This window comes from Nycticebus coucang, chromosome 13 (assembly GCF_027406575.1).
Source record: "Nycticebus coucang isolate mNycCou1 chromosome 13, mNycCou1.pri, whole genome shotgun sequence".
In the NCBI taxonomy this organism is placed as follows: Eukaryota; Metazoa; Chordata; class Mammalia; order Primates; family Lorisidae; genus Nycticebus; species Nycticebus coucang.
This window is the reverse complement of record NC_069792.1, coordinates 10,967,011-10,989,722: the sequence shown is the minus strand read 5'-3', so window position 1 is coordinate 10,989,722 and position 22,712 is coordinate 10,967,011. Positions and strand designations below refer to the sequence as shown.

The 22,712-nt window shown below is 38.5% G+C and overlaps 1 protein-coding gene across 1 annotated transcript in view; it reads left to right on the top strand.

The window, feature by feature from the left end:
* Nucleotides 1-22,712, top strand: part of CA8 (carbonic anhydrase 8) — a 119,033-nt gene that overhangs the window by 80,785 nt on the left and 15,536 nt on the right. The window contains exon 8 of the mRNA XM_053559306.1: nucleotides 2,401-2,574. Within this exon, the coding sequence (XP_053415281.1) occupies nucleotides 2,401-2,535 (135 nt within the window). The 3' untranslated portion in view covers nucleotides 2,536-2,574. The remainder of the gene's footprint in view (nucleotides 1-2,400; nucleotides 2,575-22,712) is intronic.

Below are 22,712 nucleotides of genomic sequence, written 5' to 3'. Positions count from 1 at the left end.
TATTTTTCAAAATATGTTTAGGCAGTCAGGTTCCTAGACCACATCGCTCATCAGAGACCCTGTCCACGGTGTGTTATGTGTGATCACACGTAAGTGAATGCGGCAGAGAGGACTTTAAGTTTTCTCAGTGAATTGGTTTATTATCTACCTCATGCATATACAATTGTAACTAAATTTTTATCTCAAAATGCTAAAGGTTTGACTTCAAAAAAAAGTGTGATTAAAAGTGCTCATATTTATCAGATACTTCCTATGTGCTCGGAACCATGCTGGGTGATTGTGATGAGTTTTACTTCTCAGACCATCCTTGTGACTTCTGTTCGTATCATCTCTGTTGTACACATGTGGAAATTGAGGGTTAAAGAGATGAAGTCATTGGTCATTGGGTTTTAGGTGCAGAGCCCACGGCCTGCACAGTCATTTCTTCTTTTTGAAAAAGTGCAGGACTATCCACTGACCAGGTTCCTTCCCACTTTGTTAGCTAGGAACAACTTTGAGGTGAAAACAAGTTCGCAGGTGATTCTCATTCAGCCTTGGCTCCAGAAATTTTCCAGGTGCAGTGAGCAAGCAGTGCTACCCATGTCCACCTACTTAAGACCTAAAGAAGAGGCCAGGCCTGGTGGCTCATGCCTGTAATCCTAGCGCTCTGGGAGGCCGAGGCAGGTGGAGTTTGCCTGAGCTCAGAAGTTCGAAACCATCCTGAGCTAGAGTGAGCAAGAGTGGGAAAAAAAAAAAAAAAAAGGCCAGTAATTGTGGTGGGCTCCTATAGTCTCAATTACTTGGGAGGCTAACGGCAAGAGAATCGCTAAAAGAAGAAAAGAAAAAAAAATATTAAAACAAAAAACAACAAACTTCAAACTAAAATGATTGAAAGCTAGTTGAAAGCAAAATTAAAAAAAAAAAAAAAGACCCAAAGAGGACCGCCTGGAGAAGAGCCATCATGTAGATTAAACAGCTAATTGCTCATCTGACTGGCAGCTCTGTATAAACACAGCAAGTAGGGGTTATAAAAGGCAAAACAGGACAATTCTAGGTGGGTAGAGAAGTCAGCTTTCTTAACCTGGATTCTACCTAACAAACTGTTTCATTTTTCCTCAACTCTGTGTATGAGTGGATTGAATCAGAATCTTGTGGGATTCAGCTCTTGGAGTCAGGGAGCCTCTCCTTAGGAAAATGCACATGTAAAATTCTACATATCATTCAGGGTTCATGGGCCTCTAAGTCTCTAGATGTTCCTAGACTCAGTTTAGAACCCCTGAATCAGCTGATCTCTTGCATTTCATTTCTCTTCATGAGTTGCAGAATTCCATGGCTGCGTTATGTTCAGGACTTATGTGGATAAAATCCTTTGATACACAGATGGTGAACTTTTGGTGGATTAATGCTGCTCATCACATTTGCCCAGTTCATGCAGGATATAGATTACATTGGTTTGACTTGAATTCTTAAAGAGGTGGCCAGGGAGCTGGGAGATGAGCAGTTGGACTTGAAACTGTCAGATTTCTATCACTCGTTTATTTGGAAACTTTTTAAACCTCTTAAGTCTTAGTTTCCCCTTCTGTGTAAGGAATTAAAAATGTCATTGTCATGTGACTGTGGCACTTAAACAACAATGAACCCTGTAAGGAAATCAACTAATAGATGGGAATGAGCTCGGGGAACACTCATCCCAAGTTTGATTGTTGCTTAAATACTTCCCAGGGAGTCATGGCTGGCAGGCTGCGGGTTGTCAGGAGGATATGACCAGGAAGTCAGATGAACTGTTTTGTGACTGATGAAAAAGATCTCTTGGGACTCTGGGAGCCTGTTCACACGTAATGGGCAAGCCACGGGACCTGGACAGGTCACCCAAGAAAGGGAGATGAACTTGAAAATCAGTATTGCTGAGAGAGGAAGCTTAAGAACGTTGGAAAATCCTAAGTATTCTTTGGACCTGTGTTCTTCAAAGTGCTAGATAAACAGCAAAGAAAGCCTTTGATGATGGAAATCTTTCATCCATCTAATGTCTAATCAATATTAATACCCAAATCCATTGATTAAGAATATACTTCGGAAGCATTTAAGAACACTTACACATTTGTTCACCCTTTCTTACTATGTTTCAGATGGGCATAAAACCTTTTTGAGAGTGATGTGTATCATTTTCACATTAACAGCAGGTTTCTATCACTGTTTGGGTTGTCTGGAGATCTGGATGTCTTCTGTCGTCATCTTCTGAAAGTGTCTTATCTAATGTACTTAGGTCTGAAACAATTAAGTCTGTTTTTCTCTTTTTGAAGTTAAATTTTAACTTTCTCTTTTGTAATTGTAATTCACACATATTTTAAGCCATTTATGAAACTATAATCTTGTTAATGTCTGATCATGGACTAATCTATTTTGTTCTGCTTTTATTTTCAGATAGAAGAATTTCGAAGACTGAGGACACATGTTAAGGGGGCAGAACTTGTGGAAGGCTGTGATGGGATTTTGGGAGACAACTTTCGACCCACTCAACCACTCAGTGACAGAGTCATTAGAGCTGCATTTCAGTAGTCGAAGAGACCAGGAACGAGTCTAAGAATCTTCATCAGGGTATGTGCAGATTAAGTAAGGAAAACGAGGTGTACAGTTACATATACGTAGCATACTAAAGTTGATCTCATAACGATCCTGATACTTTAGCAATAGAACATTATTCTTCATTTTGAAAAAATTTCTGACACATTCACAAGTCCTCTTTATTACAGGTCAAGTAGTTATTTTAATTTCATGCAGTATTGAAAAAAGTCTATGATTCTTATATTTTTCCACCAGACCAGCCTTTAATTCTATGTTTTGCTTTCAGGAGGCAGAGATATAGTGATATGCAAGAAGCTCTTAGTAGCTTACCACAATTCCCCCTGGACACTGCTGCAGTGACCTCCTAATGACGGACAGGCATGCGAGTCTCAAGGTTGACTCTCCTTGTCTAATGCAGAATTAATCCTCTTGTTTTTCAGGATAGGTGGGGGAAGATCTGGAATTAATTGAAATACAGGGAGTCCACAACGTTCATGTGCAATTTAAAATAGACAGTTTTGTGGACACCCTGTACTTGTCTTATGGAAGTCTTCTTTATTTGATAGGTCACAAAGCACCTAATAGTGATCTGAATATTGATTGAAACACAATCAATATATTTTAATATATTGAATTCAATGTATGTATTTCTTATCTTTAAGGAACGAACAATAAAACATTATAAACGTGGAAAAGATAAAATATTTTTTAGAAGTCTCTGTATTAGATTATTTGTTTATCTTGCACATTGCGGGAGAGTACATAGGCCTGTACATCTCTGGAAAACCACCGTTTTCATAAGGAGAGAGCTTCTGTTGGAATGGGGCCTCGGTAAGCAGGACAGAGCTCTGTCTGTGTGGTAGACTCTTGTGTGGAAATGTGAATGGGTGAGTCGCAGTTGAACAAAGATCCCTAGTCTTAAGGAGCTCACAGTTTCATGAGCTAAACAACTGACATAGGAATTTTGAAAGGTGGGTCATTTCATTCACATGCTTCCCAATCCATTTTTCATTTCTCTTTATTATGTAGCGTCTGTGTGCCCAGACTTCAGCCTGCCTTTTTCCTTCTGTGGATGTGCTCTGCTCACCTGGTACTCCCTGGCCTGTCTTCTTCCAGTTGAAATCCTTATCACCCTAGAGGTCCAGCTCAAACTCTGCTCTCCCGGTTGCCCCTCTGCGTCTGCCTTGACTCGTACCTCCCATTTCACATATTTTATTCCATTCCAGCAAGTTCTTGTACTTGTTATTTTTCTGTCATCTTTCAAGCTTCCTAAGGGTCGAATTGTGTTAACTTTACTTCAAATCTGTCATAACAGTCATCACACCTCTGCCTTGAGTGACTCTGGGCAAATTAGAAGTTCTTTAGAGCTATACATGTTGTGTATCAGCCAGCCTTGTTTAGTCATTCATTCATTCTCAGGTTCTAACTTAGCCTGTTCAGCTAATCTCCCATCCCCTTTTTTAAATTTTGAAGACGATGAGGGTCAGGCAAAGTCACCTTTGATAGGAAAGAGAAGAACTTGCATGAATCTACTTATGGGAGCAAGGGAAAAAACTAGGAGGACATTAAGCTAAACTTTATAATGGGTGAACTGAAGAACTAAAATGCTGCTCAGTCAGAAGTTATTACTGAGCATCTACTGTGATGGTTTGTGGGTATACAGAGGTGAGAAGAGCTGAGAGATGTGGTCTCTTCCCTCAAAGACCTCAGTGTCTGAAGTGGGGAGCCTGACTGTGAATTGAAATAAAGTCTTAAGCTCTCTAGATGACTGAATGGATCCTCTCTTGTCCAAAGGGACCCTAGAAATACCCTACAGTTGAGTTGCTGACCTTGAGAAGGGAGGACAACGTGCCTTCTAATGCCCCCCCTGCCTTCTTGGAGATATTTGTGATTCGTACAAGAGTCGAGCTTAAGGTTATATAAGACAAAGCTTAAATCACACCTGTAGACCATCAGTTTATTCAATAGATTGCTTGATTTTCAGTAAATGTCTGGTGGGGCGGCTTGTCTCTGATTAGCAGACATCCTTATTGTAAGTTAAAACATTAAGCCTTTAGACAAAGCTTCCTTTAGGTAACCAATTACAAATCAAAGAATCTTTAAACTCACCTATAGCTTGTAAGACCTCCCACCCCTCCTCCCCTGACATGTGTCCCTTTTTCAGACCACCCTCCACATATTGACTTAGGGTCTTACATATATTAATCATTCCTGTCTTTATGAATGTATAAAACCAAACCGTAACCAGGCCACTGTAGACACATTATCTCAGTGCCTCTTGAGGCCATGTACTCCAGGCTGGTCACACACATTCGGCTCATAATAAACCTCTTTATTTTGCAAGAGTTTTTTCTGTTAACAGGATAATGGAAATAAAACACTTAAAATGTATAATTATAAGGTATAATAATTGTCACAGTGATAAGACTGAAGCAGTGCAGGGAAGGAGATTTCAGGTAGATGGAGTATCTTTTGCAAAGGCCCTACAAGGCTGCTCCCTGTGGAGGGAGTGAGACTTTGATGCTTTGAGGCACCTCGGGAAGACCTGATGAGTCTAGGATATAGAAATTGAAGGGGAGAGGTAGGCAGGGCCTGCATCTTGTACCCATGTTGGCATCCTCATTTTGTTGGTAGGCTTTGTAAACGTTTAAACACTGTCACTCAGGGGAGGGACCTGATCCCATGAATATTTTTATTTTATTTAATTAATTTTTATTATTAAATCATAGCTGTGTACATTAATGTGATCATGGGGCACCATACACTGGTTTTATAGACGGTTTGACGTATTTTTATCACACTGGTTAACATAGCCTTCCTGGCATTTTCTTAGTTATTGTGTTCAGACATTTATATTCTACATTTACTAAGTTTCACATGTACCCTTGTAAGATGCACCGTAGGTGTAATCCCACCAATCACCCTCCCTCTGCCCATCCTCCCATCTCCCTCTCCTCCCTCTCCCCCTTCCCCATATTCTTAGGTTATAACTGGGTTATAGCTTTCATATGAAAGCCATAAATTAGTTTCATAGTAGGGCTGAGTACATTGGATACTTTTTCTTCCATTCTTGAGATACTTTACTAAGAAGAATATGTTGCAGCTTCATCCATGTAAACATGAACGAGGTAAAGTCTCCATCTTTCTTTAAGGCTGCATAATATTCCATGGTGTACATATACCACAATTTATTAATACAATTCATGGATCGATGGGCACTTGGGCTTTTTCCATGACTTAGCAATTATTAACTGGGCTGCAATAAACATTCTGGTACAAATATCTTTGTTATAATGTGATTTTTGGTCTTCTAGGTATATACCTAGTAGAGGAATTATAGGATTGAATGGCAGATCTATTTTTAGATCTCTCTAAGTGTTCTCCAAACATCTTTCCAAAAGGAATGTATTAATTTGCATTCCCACCAGCAGTGTAGAAGTGTTCCCCTTTCTCCACATCCACACCAACATCTCTGGTCTTGGGATTTTGTGATATGGGTTAATCTTACTGGAGTTAGATGATATCTCAAAGTAGTTTTGATTTGCATTTCTCTGATGATTAAGGATGATGAGCATTTTTTCATATGTCTATAGATTGTGCACCTGTCTTCTTTAGAGAAGTTTCTCTTCAAGTCCCTTGCCCAGCCTGCGATGGGATCACTTGTTCTTTTCTTGCTTATATGTTTGAGTTCTCTGTGGATTCTGGTTATTAAATCTTTGTTGGAGACATAATATTTTTAATAGCTTACTCCAGCTGGACAATGAGTAGATTGGATTCCAGTCGGCCGGGGCAGGAGTAGAGAAATATTTTAGAAGTCTGCTGGACAGCCAAGGAGATAGATATGGAGGACTGGACACTAGAATAGAAGCAGTGGTAACAGAGAGAAGTTAAGGAATATGAAACAGAAATTGCAGGTGGCACACGTATCTTGTGATGAATTGGGTGAGAGTGGAGGGAGATGGAAGTGTCAAAGGTAACTTCCATGGTTTGGGGCTTTAGAAACAGCAGTGGACTTCTGGCCATGAAGTGGAGATCAGAAAAGAGGTCTGGGCTGAAATATGCAAGTATTTGGCATACTGATTATATAGTATATGTACATATAACATTCTAATGGATTTAATGGGTTTACCTGAGTGTTCACATAATCTTGTGTGAGGCTCTACAAATGAGTTGACCAGGACACATAGAAGTTAGGTCAGAGCCCAAAATAATGCAGTTATTGAGCAGCCAAGCTGAAAGTCAGACCCTGGTGCCTGACTGCCAGAGGGGCAACTGGCTGCTACGCTAGAAAAAAATTATTTTCCTTGGAGTCATGGTGTTTTATTATGAAAATAGAATGAAAACTTTGAAAAGAAAATTATCCTTTCTAATTTAATGAAAACTGTGTTATTTTCTATTTTCTGTGCATGAGTTATATGCAGCTCTCTCAAACTAGAATCAATTTTTACACCACACACTACATGAGTTCTGTGTGACTGATGACATACTGAATTTGTTTCTGAGAATTGAGTCTTTTGTCAGTCTACAACTATTTAGTTGTGTCTGGGGTGGATCTTGGATGGTCTTGGATGATGACTTCTGAATCATACCTAACTATGTGCAACAATGTTACCTGGCCACATACTGTTTGGTTCAAAAAGCCGCCAGGCAAAATGTTCAAGGGGAAATATTTATTTAGAAGTTATAGTAATCAGAGAATAGTCTAGGCTCGGGCAGGTCAGAATAGGGTGACAGGAGATGGGGGAGACAAGTTGATTGACTGTGTACACAATAATGATGTTTCATAGCCACACCTATGCACCAGTTCCATATGCTTTATGAGGTTCCAGGCCCAAAGGTAGTATGAGTTATATGCAACTCATACATAAGTTAATGCATTAACAACTGGATGGACAGAGGTCAAAGAGGGTCCTCATGCTGTGGCAGAGCAGTGAGAGCACATATTACAGCAGACCCCTGGTGAACAGGAAGGGTGGGGCCAGAGGCCCCTCTCAAGGCTACTCAGGGAGGGCTAGGCAGGGGCAGGAGGCCCCCAAAAGAGAAAGAGTGTGGGATTGAAGGAGACCTCTTTTTTGTTTGTTTGTTTGTTTGTTTTTGAGTCAGAGTCTTACTATGTCACCCTTGGTAGAGTGCCATGGAGACACAGCTCACAGAAACTTCAAACACTTGGGCTTAAGTGATTCTGTTGCTTCAGCCTCCCAAGTAGCTGGGATTACTGGCTGGATTAGTAGTCCACCACAATGCCCAGCTATTTTGTTGTTGCACTTAACATTGTTGTTTAGCTGGCCTGGGCTGGGTTCTAACCCACCAGCCTGGGTGTATATGGCTGGCCCCCTACCCATTGAGGTATGGGCACCACCCTTGTTTTGTTTTTTAACAAAAGTACTAAAACTTGTTAAGAGCTGTGCCGTGACCGCTATCTGAGCCTGCCCGGACCTCGGTAAGAGCTGCCCCATGACACTTGACACACGACCCGCAGCCGCCGGGCCTCCGCACACCCTGACCAGGAACTGCGGGAGCTGTGCAACCCGGTGTCCTCCCTCCTGTATACTCCCTGCCTCCACACTGGCCCGCTCGTCTGGCCAGGGACTCTGGTAGCTGTGTACCCTCGGAAACCCTCCCTGCCTCTGCATGGAACCCTTCTCCTGGCCAGAGACTTCTGGAGCCCTGGGATCACTGTGCCAAAGTCACTGGGTGCCAGGCACTCCCAGAACCGTGTGCACGACCTATCCCACACCCTGTTGCTAGATCCAGGTGTGTCACACTGCAGAGCTGCTTCCACAACCAGAACTCCCTGACTGGGGCAGCCCCAGAGGAACTACGCAGGGTCACTCCCTACAAAGATCCAGCAACAATAGAGTGATCCCACTGGGGTCTAATCTTGGACAGACACCTCCCTACTCTGAGGACGGCTAGCGGCAATAGTGAAAAAAAATCATGAGGCAAAATCAACAGAAAACCTCTGGCAATATGAATAATCAGAGTAGATCAACTCCCCCAAGGATCAATGGTGCTGACACAAAACAAGATCCCATGCACAAACAGATAGCTGAGATGTCAAATCGAATTCAGAATCTGGATAGCAAATAAGATCGAATTAGAATTCCAAGCAGTAACCCAAAAGATATCTCAAGAATTCAACAACTTCAAAGACCAAATGACCAAAGATTCTGACACATTGAGACAAGAAGTTACAGCCCTCAAAGATCTGAGAAATACAGTAGAATCCCTCAGTAACAGAATGGAGCAAGCAGAAGAAAGGATTTCTGACATTGAAGACAAAGCTTTTGAATGCTCCCAAACACTCCAAGAGGAAAAGAAATGGAGGGAAAAAACAGATCACTCTCTCAGAGAGCTCTGGGATAATTCGAAGAAAACTAATGTTTGTCTTATAGGGATCCCCAAAAGCGAAGAAGTGGCTTCACAAGGCACAGAGTCTCTTCTCCATGAGATTATGAAGGAGAACTTTCCAGACATGCCAAGAGATTCTGAAATTCAGATAGCAGACAGTTTCAGAACTCCAGCACAACTCAAGCTGAATAAGACATCCCCCAGACACATCATAATCAATTTCATTAAAGTTAATATGGAGGAGAAAATTCTGAAAGCAGCCAGAAGAAGAAAAACCATTACCTACAAAGGGAAGAATATTAGAATAACTGCAGATCTGTCTGCTGAAACCTTTCAAGCTAGAAGAAGATGCTCATTGACTTTTAATCTCCTAAAACAAAATAACTTTCAACCCAGGATCCTGTACCCAGCTAAACTGAGTTTCATTTATGACGGAGAAATTAAATACTTTAATGACATTCACATGTTGAAGAAATTTTCCATAACTAAACCAGCTTCCAGGATATTCTCAGACCTATCCTTCATAAAGACCAGCATAACCCTCCACCACAGAAGTAAACCCACCCAGAAAATTTTTATCAAATTCCAACTTCCACAGTTCCAAAAGGATTAAAAATGTCCACCGGACACTGAAAAGGCTTATCAATATTCTCAATTAATGTGAATGGTTTAAATTGTCCTCTAAAGAGCCACAGGTTGTCTGACTGGATAACAAAAACTCAAGCCAGATATCTGCTGCATACGAGAATCTCATCTTACATTAAAAGACAAATATAGACTCACGGTGAAGGGATGGTCATCTATACTGCAGGCAAATGGAAAGCAGAAAAAAGCATGCATTGCAATCCTATTCACAGATGCAATAGGCTTTAAACCAACCAAAATAAGGAAGGATAAGGATGGACACCTTGTATTTGCAATTATTAATATTTATGCACCAACCAGAATGCACCTCAATTCATAAGAGAAACTCTTAACAGACATGAGCAACTTGATTTCCTCTAGTTCCATAGTAGTTGGAGATTTGAACACCCCTTTATCAGTGCTGGATAGATCCTCCAATAAGAAGCTAAGCAAAGAAATTTTAGATTTAAACTTACCCATTCAACATCTGGACTTAACAGACATCTACAGAACATTTCATCCCAACAAAACTGAATGCACATTCTTCTCATCAGCCCATGGAACATACTCCAAAATCGACCACATCCTAGGCCACAAATCTAACCTCAGAAAATTAAAAAAAATAGAAATTATTCCTTGCATCCTCTTAGACCATCATGGAATAAAAGTTGAACTCAATAACAACAGGAACCTGCATACCCATACAAAAACATGGAAGCTAAACAACCTTATGCTGAAGGATAGATGGGTTATAGATGAGATTAACAAGGAAATCACCAAATTTTTGAAACAAAACAACAATGAAGACACGAATTATCAGAACCTCTGGGATACTGCAAAGGCAGTCCTAAGAGGGAAATTTATAGCACTGCAGGCCTTCCTCAAGAAAACGGAAAGAGAGGAAGTTAATAACTTAATGGGAAATCTCAAGCAACTGGATAAGGAAGAACATTCCAACCCAAAAACCAACAGAATAAAAGAAATAACCAAAATCAGAGCAGAATTAAATGAAATTGAAAACAAAAGAATTATACAACAGATCAATAATTCCAAAAGTTGGTTTTTCGAAAAGGTCAATAAAATAGATAAACCTTTGGCCAACTTAGCCAGGAAAAAAAGAGTAAAATCTCTAATTTCATCAATCAGAAATGGTAATGATGAAATAACAACAGACCCTTCAGAAATTCAAAAAATCCTTTACGAATATTACAAGAAACTCTACTCTCAGAAATATGAAAATATGAAAGAAATCGACCAATACCTGGAAGTATGCCACCTACCAAGACTTAGCTAGAACGAAGTGGAAATGTTGAACAGGCCTATATCAAGTACTGGAATAGCATCAACTATACAAAATCTCCCTAAAAAGAAAAGCCCAGGGCCAGATGGCTTTACGTCATCATTCTCCTAAAACTTTAAAGAAGAACTAGTACCTATATTACTAAACCTTTTCCAAAATATAGAAAAAGAAGGAATATTACCCAACACATTCTACAAAGCAAACATCACCTTGATCCCCAAACCAGGGAAAGACCCAACAAGAAAAGAAAATTATAGACCAATATCACTAATGAATATTGATGCAAAAATATTCAATAAGATCCTAACAAACAGAATCTAACAACACATCAAAAAAATTATACACCACTACCAAATGGGATTTATCCCAGGGTCTCAAGGCTGGTTCAATATACGTAAATCTGTAAATGTAATTCAGCACCTGAACAAACTAAAAATAAAGACCATATGATTCTCTCAATTGACGCAGAAAAAGCTTTTGATAATATCCAGCATCCCTTCATGATCAGAGCACTTAAGAAAATTGGTATAGAAGGGACATTTCTTAAACTGATAGAGGCCATCTACAGCAAACCCACAGCCAATATCATATTGAATGGAGTTAAAAAGGTTGCCCATTGTCTCCCTTGCTCTTTAACATCATAATGGAAGTTTTAGCCATTGCAATTAAGGAAGAAAAGGCGATCAAGGGTATCCACACAGGGTCAGAAGAGATCAAGCTTTCACCCTTCACAGATGATATGATCGTATATCTGGAAAACACTAGGGATTCTACTACAAAACTTTTAGAAGTGATCAAGGAATACAGCAATGTCTTAGGCTACAAAATCAAGACATAAATCTGTAGCGTTTATATATACCAACAATAACCAAGCTGAAAAAACAGTCAAGGACTCTGTTTCTTTCACAGTAGTGCCGAAGAAGATGAAATATTTCAGAGTTTATCTAACAAAGGACGTGAAAGATCACTATACAGAGAACTATGAAATTTTAAGAAAAGAAATAGTTGAAGATTTTAACAAATGGAAAAACTTACCATGCTCATGGCTGAGAAGAATCAACATTTTTTAATATGTCTATACTACTCAAAGCAATATATAATTTTAACACAATTCCTATAAATGCTCCATTGTCATATTTTAAAGATATTGAAAAAATAATACTTCTTTTTATATGGAATCAGAAAAAACCTCAAAAACCAAAACATTACTCAGAAATAAAAACAAAGCAGGAGGAATCACGCTACCAGACCTGAGACTGTACTATAAATTGATAGTGATCAAAACAGCATGGTACTGGCACAAAAACAGAGAAGTAGACGTCTGGAACAGAATAGAGAACCAAGAGATGAATCCAGCTACTTACTGTTATTTGATCTTTGACAAGCCCATTAAAAACATTCAGTGGGGAAAAGATTCCCTATTTAACAAATGGTGCTGGGTGAACTGGCTGGTGATCTGTAAAAGACTGAAACTGGACCCACACCTTTCACCAATAATTAAGATAGACTCTCACTGGATAAAAGATTTAAACTTAAGACATGAAAGTATAAAAATACTTGAAGAAAGTACCGGGAAAACTCTTGAAGGAATCGGCCTGGGTGAATATTTTATGAGGAGGACTCCCCAGGCAATTGAAGCAGTATCAGAAATACATTACTGGGACCTGATCAAACTAAAAAGCTTCTGCACAGCCAAGAACATAGTAAGTAAAGCAAGCAGACAGCCCTCAGAATGGGAGAAAATTTTGCAGGTTATGCCTTCGATAAAGGTCTAATAACCAGAATCCACAGAGAACTCTAACATATTAGCAAGAAAAGAACAAGTGATCCCATCTCAGGGTGGGCAAGGGAGTTGAAGAGAAAGTTCTCTAAAGAAGACAGACACACGATCTACTAACACATGAAAAAAAGCTCATCATCTTTAATCAACAGAGAAATGCAAATCAAAACTACTTTGAGATATCACCTAACCCCAGTAAGAGTAGCCCACATAACAAAATCCCAAAACCAGAGATGTTGGCGTGGATGTGTAGAAAAGGGCACACTTCTACACTGCTGGTGGGAATGCACACTAATACATTCCTTCTGGAAGGATGTTTGGAGAATACATAGAGACCTAAAAATAGACCTGCCATTCGATCCTATAATTCCTTTACTAGGTATATACCCAGAAGACCAAAAATCACAATATAACAAAGACATGTGTACCAGAATGTTTATTGCAGCCCACTTTATAATTGCTAAGTCATGGAAGAAGCCCAAGTGCCCATCAACCTTGTGGTACATGTATACCATGGAATATTATGCAGCCTTAAAGAAAGATGGAGACTTTACCTCTTTCATGTTTACATGGATGGAGCTGGAACATATTCTTTTTAGCAAAGTATCTCAGGAATGGAAGAAAAAGTATCCAGTGTACTCAGCCCTACTATGAAGCTAATTTATAGCTTTCACATGTAGGGTATAACCCAACTATAGCACAAGAATATGGGGAAGGGGAAGGGAGGGGGGAGGTTTGGATGGAGGGAGGGTAAATGGTGGGCTACACCTATGGTGCATCTTAGAACGAGACTGGCGAAACTTACCAAATGCAGAATACAAATGTCTACATACAATAACTAAGAAAATGCCATGAAGGCTATGTTCAACAGTTTGATGAGAATATTTCAGATTGTACATGAAACAAGCACATGTACCCCTTGATTGCACTAATGTACACAGCTATGATTTAACAATAAAAAAAATAAAAAACAAAAAAACCCCGCAAAAGTACTAAAACTTGACTATGTGCTGGGGGGTGGGGTGCGGTAGTGGATGGAAACAGGCTGAGGTGCTGTTTCTGGGTGGGGCTAGAGCAGTGGAAAGTTGAAAAATGTGAAACCCTGAGTGCCCAGAGGGACGGTTTTGTGAAGGGGATGGACACTTTCCGCTATAACAGGAAGGGAAAAGGAGATAGTTGTGACCTGTGTGTCCACATCCTCCTCTTATGATTTAATGCGGAATGGAGTGGAAGGTAGGAGGGGCAGGCAGCAGGAAAGTTGGGACTAGACAGAGAGGGAAGGGGAAGGACGGGCTCCCAGAGCCCCAGAGAGGGCGGGCGGCGACTGCACTGAGGCCGGAGGGAGAGCGTGGAGCTGTGCTGTCCAGTCTGGGCTGGTTAGGCCAGTCTCCATGAAGGCCACTACAAACGACACTTCTCATAAAGGAAGATTGTTGCTTCGAATAGTTAATTCCTATCTGCCCGTGGACCAGAGTTGCTATTGTGTAAGTATCAAAATAACATCATTATTTTACCTTCCGTTTCACATGTACACAATGATCGAAGTGGTGGTTACAAGATTTTGTGTATTTCAGATACTTCATATTCCTTATATGATAGATGATGTGTCATTTTTCAAAGTTTTAAATTATAATTTAGCTACTATTTAAAAATATGGCTGCATATGTGTTATGAAGAATGGGGCAGGAATTCTAAGGTGACTCCAATTTGGATTTCATTCTTTTATGAATACATTTTCGTTTCTTTTATCTTGAAATGTGTAATACAAATCTAGTCATAGTGCTACATCAAAATTACGTTGGAAATCAGATTTATGGATGTGTGCTTTTTATTTGATATTTAATAATGCCCTAAGGCTGGTCATTCAAATTTTTATTAAAGTGAAATGATTTGACAGTCAGACTTTGAATTTAATGCATGAATGTTTCATTTAAGCTCCTGGAACTAAAAAGGAAAAAAAATTCTCTGGTAGTTGTTCTCTAAAAAAATCTTTAAAATTATTCAGATTTATTTTACTGAAATAACTTTAGTTTTTGGAGTTAAGATGACTTTTTTTGTTTTGAATGTCATGTCTGGACACCTGGAGAACTTTGATAACCAAGACTTATTATTTTCATGAATAATCTGTGACTTTTTATATTACCATTTAAGAAGTGTGAACTAAGGTTTTGCACTTGTTTAATGAATTAGCATGTAACTCACCCTGGTGCGGGAAATTCTTTGGTTCAGCAGTGCTAGTTCAGATTTTTAGGAGCCAATTGGTATTAAATGTTCCTTTACCCATTCAATTTTCTGTAGGATGCAGGAGAACCAAGTCTATTATGATAACAACAAATAAGACCAAGCTTAGAGTCCAATTTACTTGTTGCTCTTGGTCTTGCAATATCGGTGCTATCCTTCCAACAAAGTAATTATTTTCCTATTTATTTCGTTAAAGATTAGCCCATTTTTAAAGGTTATTCTGATTGTTCAAAGACTATCTTGCTTGTAACACAAATATTGTTCAACTATGCACAGGTTTACAGTAATGCTAACAAATTATAATTCTGTAAAAAATCAATGCCAGTCAGTCTTTTTAGTTTTCTTTTTTTCCCCTTTAAAAGGTAGAAAAACAAGTATGCCACAAATAGATCAGAAAAGAGAAACAGAAAAACAGAAGAAGGAAAATGAGGGATTATATCTCTGAATAATCTGTTTGTCAGACCTGCCCCCATTCTTCTTTTTGGGTCTTTGAAGTCATCCTTGACTATATATATTGAACTCTTTTTTACTTGTACTTTTGCAATTAATGATATTTTTTCTAGCTTTAATAAAGCAATAGATAGCATCAAGTTCATAGGAGTTTTATTTTATAACTTAAAAGAGTTACAGGTTAGGAAATGATAAGGCATTATAGAAAAGGAGGGAGCTGTGTAGGGAATTGAAGAATGTCAACTCTGAATGACTAAGTGCGTGAAAGCTATTTATTGTCCATCCAAGGTAAATGAAAAGCTCGGAGCTGTATTTTCAGTTGGTAGAACTTGGACTCTTCTCCCTCTAATACTTTAACGTGATGTCAGCATTAGGGTGAAAATTCAAACCTCTGTAGTTAGAGCTGCTTTCTATTTACTGTATCATAGAATTTCCTCAAAATAGAATGAATTTCCTACAAGATCTCAGAGTTCTCCAAACACGAAGGATGCTCAAACTACCTATTATGTCCTCATTATGTGTTGTAAAAATTATTATTAACCCAGGAATGAAAAATACCAAAGATGTATGAGTTTTCGTCAAGATTATTGAGTAAAGAAAAATAATACCTGCTTTGAAATAGGTCTCTTTTACTTTTTATGTTTTAGAAATGTTTATAATGTATTGTGAATAAAATTTCAGAACGATTTCTTTTTTCTTCTCCCCCAGGAATTCAAACAAAATTGGGTGTGGGAAGAACAAAAGGCAACATTTTGCAGTCATGGGTCAACTTTTATGGTGAACATTGATATATTTTGACACATGAAATAGAGTGATTTCACAAATTGAAATCCAAAGAATGTGTTTTTCCGTAAGAAAACCATAGTGACCAGTATATGTCATCTAAACTTGTTCTATTATGTTTTTTACCTCGTGGATGCTCAAAGAGTATGTGCTGACATCAAAAAATGGTTTTTAAAGTACCACAGGCTACCAGGAAGACTTTTCTTGTAGATAGGTGTTTTCTGGGAAGACTAAGGCATTATATACCTCACTTCTGGGTGGTTTAGGTGGGAATCTACAGGCAAGAGGGATGTTCCCACAGACCTCCCAAAGTCCCTTTGAGCACCGGGCTTTTATAGTTCTCTGGTTCTATGAAGAATATGCTTAAGTCTCTATTACTCTTATCATGGAAAAGAGAAAAGAGAGAGACTAGGCACCAGATAAGTGAGGAGGAAAATGAAACAAATGCTTCTTTAAGAATAAGTTTCTCTTAGTCTCCAACCAAAAAGGTAGAGCTAAAAATTATTTGGAAATTGCTAAAAATGCTAAAAATAAGTACAGAAATCATTGGAAATAACATACACTTTAATTATGAGTTTAAGAAGATACTTTTTTTAGGTATGGAATAAATGTTTTTATATCATATGCATCTCTTAAAACAGTATTATAGAAGCAATAGTATCAAAAGAACCTTTATATAAGCATTTCACTATGACCCAAAATCTTAAAAATAAGTGGAAAATACAGTCAAAATATGATTTGTACTTAGATTATTATTATTTTTGTTTGTTTTGAGACAAGGTCTTGCTCTATTGCTCAGGTTAGAGTACAGTGGTGTCATCATAGCTCACAGCAGTCTTGAACACTTGGGCCCAACCAATCCTCCTGCTTTAGCCTCCCAAGTAGCTGAGACTACAGGTGTATACTACCACACCTGGCTAACATTACTTGTCTCCCACTCATGACCTCAAGCAATTCACCTGCCTCAACCTCCCAAAGTGCTAGGATTACAGAGATTAATATCTTTTACTATTGACAAAACTCAGAAAATTGCCTACAGATATATCTTAGTTAGATTAAAATAGGGAGTTAAGGAATTGAGTCTCTATTAAAGACTAGATTGTTTTTAGGCAGATTGAGCATTCAAATTAGGCTGTAAAGTATTACGCAGAAGCCACTGCTGTTTCAATTGTACAGGAGGGCAGCAATCAGGGTAATTACCACCTTCTCTTTCTGTAAAATTTTACCTAACCTTCAGCTTTCTATTTTTTAAGCATCTCATTTTTCTCTTTTGTTTCTCTGATTTCTTAGCACCGTGATAATTGTCTGTATTTGTTTAGCTGTGTGCCTGTTTAGTGTTAAGTGCTGTTGATAGTTGAAGGAGCAGTTTTTACCTCCATGAAGTGCTTTCCCAAGTAACCTGACCTTACTAATCTTTCTGTCTTTGCCCTCTGAGTTTAGCACCATGTTGGTTTAGTTTTTACTTTTGATTTTCTAGTGCTCTTAGCAATAGGTATTAATCTAGTGTCTTCCACCAAACTATAAATTTCTATGTAGTAGAGTTGAACAAGTTTGTAATTTCTGCATGAAGCAGGTTTTCTTCATGCAAAACTTCAATCAACCCTTAATAGGCTAGGGTCCTACATGAATGTCCAATAGAGTATGGTATAGTATGTGGCATTTCACAAATTAAGCCAGAGAGCGACACAGGAATGCAGAATAGGTTTGGTAAATGTGTGGTGATCCAAAGCATTCATTGTGATATTGGAGGGCCTGATGTGGGGAGGAGTGGGCTGAGCCTACCGGTGTGGGCCAGAGCCCACAGACAGCCCCGCCTTTCCTCCAGTGCTCTTTCGGGATGGAAGGGCAGATCCTGGAGGTGTCCTGACACATGGTCAGACTATCGTGGACACCACCTGAAGTTAGAGTAAGTAAAAGGCTAACAAACCCTTCATCAAAACCTTTTAGTAGAAATAATCTTTTTCAATAAGTGTTAAGCTATGTCTATGAGAGATGGTGCACATATGTCTCATTTCATCTCAAAACAACTCTTCAAGATGGACATTGCTTTCTAAAAATTTTATCAATAGGGTGGCGCCTGTGGCTCAAAGGGGTAGGGTGCTGGCCCCATATGCCGGAGGTGGCAGGTTCAAGCCCAGCCCCAGCAAAAACCAAACAAACAAAAAAATTTTATCAATAGAGAAACTGAGGTCCAGAAAATTTGTCTTTCCTAAGTATATAAAGCTATTAAACGTACAACCAATGCAATTGCTAGAAGTAGTCATTTACATATAATGCCCCTAAAAATGTACTAATACGCATATATTTATTTTGTTTTATAAATCGATTCTGATTCTGCCTGAACAGTTTTCAAGGAGATTATTATAGTTTCACTGAAGTACAACATGACATTTAAAATTCCTAGGGTAGGAAATAATGAAGTAAACCAAACCGTCTAGGACCTGATCTACTGCCTTGTAAATAGTAAACATTTGTCAATGAAATCAAAGTATTTACTTTCTCCTGTGAGCTTTACATTTAACTTTAAATTATTTGGAAATTATAAGTTACAGTGTGACCTTTTGTGTGCTGTCTTTCACGTATTTTAGATATTTTATTGTTATTTGATGACATGACAAAATGAGTGTCTAAGCTTTTTTCTCACCAATAAATGGTAAATTTCTTTTTTTTTTTTTATTGTTGGGGATTCATTGAGGGCACAATAAGCGGTTACACTGATTGCAATTGTTAGGTAAAGTCCCCCTTGCAATCATGTCTTGCCCCCATAACGTGTGACACACACCAAGGCCCCACCCCCCTCCCTAGGTCCCTCTTTCTGCTTTTCCTCCCCTCCCCCCATAACCTTAATTGTCATTAATTGTCCTCATATCAAGATTGAGTACATAGGATTCATGCTTCTCCATTCCTGTGATGCTTTACTAAGAATAATGTCTTCCACTTCCATCCAGGTTAATACGAAGGATGTAAAGTCTCCATTTTTTTTAATGGCTGAATAGTATTCCATGGTATACATATACCACAGTTTGTTAATCCATTCCTGGGTTGGTGGGCATTTAGGCTGTTTCCACATTTTGGCGATTGTAAATTGAGCTGCAATAAACAATCTAGTACAAGTGTCCTTATGATAAAAAGATTTTTTTCCTTCTGGGTAGATGCCCAGTAAAGGGATTGCAGGATCAAATGGGAGGTCTAGCTTGAGTGCTTTGAGGTTTCTCCATACTTCCTTCCAGAAAGGTTGTACTAGTTTGCAGTCCCACCAGCAGTGTAAAAGTGTTCCCTTCTCTCCACATCCACGCCAGCATCTGCAGTTTTGAGATTTTGTGATGTGGGCTATTCTCACTGGGGTTAGATGATATCTCAGGGTTGTTTTGATTTGCATTTCTCTAATATATAGAGATGATGAACATTTTTTCATGTGTTTGTTAGCCATTCGTCTGTCATCTTTAGAGAAAGATCTATTCATGTCTCTTGCCCATTGATATATGGGATTGTTGGCTTTTTTCATGTGGATTAATTTGAGTTCTCTATAGATCCTAGTTATCAAGCTTTTGTCTGATTGAAAATATGCAAATATCCTTTCCCATTGTGTAGGTTGTCTCTTTGTTTTGGTTGTTGTCTCCTTAGCTGTACAGAAGCTTTTCAGTTTAATGAAGTCCCATTTGTTTATTTTTGTTGTTGTTGCAATTGCCATGGCAGTCTTCTTCATGAAGTCTTTCCCCAGGCCAATATCTTCCAGTGTTTTTCCTATGCTTTCTTGGAGGATTTTTATTGTTTCATGCCTTAAATTTAAGTCCTTTATCCATCTTGAGTCAATTTTTGTGAGTGGGGAAAGGTGTGGGTCCAGTTTCAGTCTTTTACATGTAGACATCCAGTTCTCCCAACACCGTTTATTGAATAGGGAGTCTTTCCCCCAAGGTATGTTCTTGTTTGGTTTATCAAAGATTAGGTGGTTGTAAGATGTTAGCTTCATTTCTTGGTTTTCAATTCGATTCCAAGTGTCTATGTCTCTGTTTTTGTGCCAGTACCATGCTGTCTTGACCACTATGGCTTTGTAGTACAGACTAAGATCTGGTATGCTGATGCCCCCAGCTTTATTTTTATTACTAAGAACTGCCTTAGCTATACGGGGTTTTTTCCGGTTCCATACAAAACGCAGAATCATTTTCTCCAAATCTTGAAAGTACGATGTTGGTATTTTGATAGGAATGGCATTGAATAGGTAGATTGCTTTGGGAAATATAGACATTTTAACAATGTTGATTCTTCCCATCCATGAGCATGGTGTGTTCTTCCATTTGTTAATATCCTCTGCTATTTCCTTTCTGAGGAGTTCATAGTTTTCTTTATAGAGGTCCTTCACCTCCTTCGTTAGGTATATTCCTAGGTATTTCATTTTCTTTGAAACTATGCTGAAGGGAGTTGTGTCCTTAATTAGCTTCTCATCTTGACTGTTACTGGTGTATACAAAGGCTACTGACTTGTGGACCTTGATTTTATATCCTGAAACATTACTGTATTTTTTGATGACTTCTAGGAATCTTGTGGTTGAGTCTTTGGGGTTCTCTAAGTATAAGATAATGTCGTCAGCAAAGAGGGAGAGTTTGACCTCCTCTGCTCCCATTTGGATTCCCTTTATTTCCTTGTCTTGCCTAATTATATTGGCTAGAACTTCCAGCACTATGTTGAATAGTAAAGGTGACAGAGGACAACCTTGTCTGGTTCCAGTTCTAAGAGGAAAAGCTTTCAGTTTTACTCCATTCAGTAAAATATTAGCTGGGGGTTTGTCATAGATAGCTTCAATCAGTTTTAGAAATGTGCCACCTATGCCTATACTCCTCAGTGTTCTAATTAGAAAAGGATGCTGGATTTTATCAAATGCTTTTTCTGCATCTATTGAGAGGATCATGTGATCTTTATTTTTGCCTCTGTTAATATGGTGGATAACGTTTATGGACTTACATATGTTAAACCAGCCTTGCATCCCTGGGATGAAGCCTACTTGATCATGATGAATGACTTTTTTGATGATAAGCTGTAATCTATTGGCTAGGATTTTGTTGAGAATTTTTGCATTTATATTCATGAGTGAGATTGGTCTGAAATTCTCCTTTTTGTTTGGGTCTTTTCCTGGTTTTGGTATCAGGGTGATGTTTGCGTCATAGAATGTGTTGGGGAAGATTCCTTCTTCCTCAATTTTTTGGAATAATTTCTGCAGTACAGGAATAAGCTCTTCCTTGAAGGTTTGATAGAATTCTGGTGTGAAGCCATCTGGACCAGGGCATTTTTTGGTTGGAAGATTTTTTATTGTTTCTTTGATCTCAGTGCTTGAAATTGGTCTGTTCAGGAGCTCTATTTCTTCCTGGCTAAGTCTAGGGAGAGGGTGTGATTCCAAATATTGATCCATTTCCTTCACATTGTCAAATTTCTGGGCATAGAGTTTCTGGTAGTGTTCAGAGATTATCTCTTGTATCTCTGTGGGATCAGTTGTTATTTCCCCTTTATCATTTCTGATTGAGGTTACTAGAGATTTTACTTTTCTATTTCTGGTAGTCTGGCCAATGGTTTATCTATTTTATTAATTTTTTGAAAAAACCAACTCCTTGTTTCATTAATTTTCTGAATGATTCTTTTATTTTCAATTTCATTGATCTCTGATTTGATTTTGGATATTTCTTTTCTTCTACTGAGTTTAGGCTTAGATTGTTCTTCTTTTTCCAATTCCATAAGATGGCTTGTGAGATTGTTGATGCACTCTCTTTCTGTTTTTCAAATGTAGGCGTCTAAAGCGATGAATTTTCCTCTCAAAACTGCTTTTGCAGTATCCCACAGGTTTTGGTAGCTTGTGTCTTCATTGTTGTTCTGCTCAATGAAGTTAATGATTTCCTGTTTTATTTCTTCCTGCACCCATCTGTTATTCAACAGAAGATTGTTTAATTTCCATGCCTTTGGGTGGGGTCGAGCATTTTTGTTAGAGTTGAGTTCCACCTTTAGTGCCTTATGGTCTGAGAAGATACAAGGTAAAATTTCAATTCTTTTGATACTGTTGATATTTGTTTCGTGTCCCAGGATATGATCAATTTTGGAGAATGTTCCATGGGGTGATGAGAAGAATGTATATTCTTTATCTTTGGGATGGAGTGTTCTATATGCGTCTATCAAGCACAGTTGTTCTGTGGTCTCATTTAAATCTCTTATATCTTTGTTTAATTTCTGTTTAGAGGATCTGTCCAGCTCTGTAAGAGGAGTGTTAAAGTCCCCTTTTATTATGGTATTATCAGATATCATATTGCTCAGACTGAGTAAGGTCTGTTTCAAGAATCTGGGAGCATTTAAATTGGGTGCATAAATATTTAGAATTGAAACGTCTTCTTGTTGTATTTTTCCCTTGACCAATATAAAGTGACCATCTTTGTTTTTTTTTGACTTTAGTTGCTTTAAATCCACATGTATCTGAAAATAAGATTGCAACTCCTCTTTTCTTCTGAATTCCATTTGCCTGAAAAATTGTTTTCCAACCCTTGACTTGGAGCTTTAATTTGTCTTTTGAAGCCAGGTGTGTTTCTTGCAGACAGCAAATGGATGATGGTTTGTGTTTTTTAATCAAGTCAGCCAATCTGTGTCTCTTCAGTGGGGAGTTCAAGC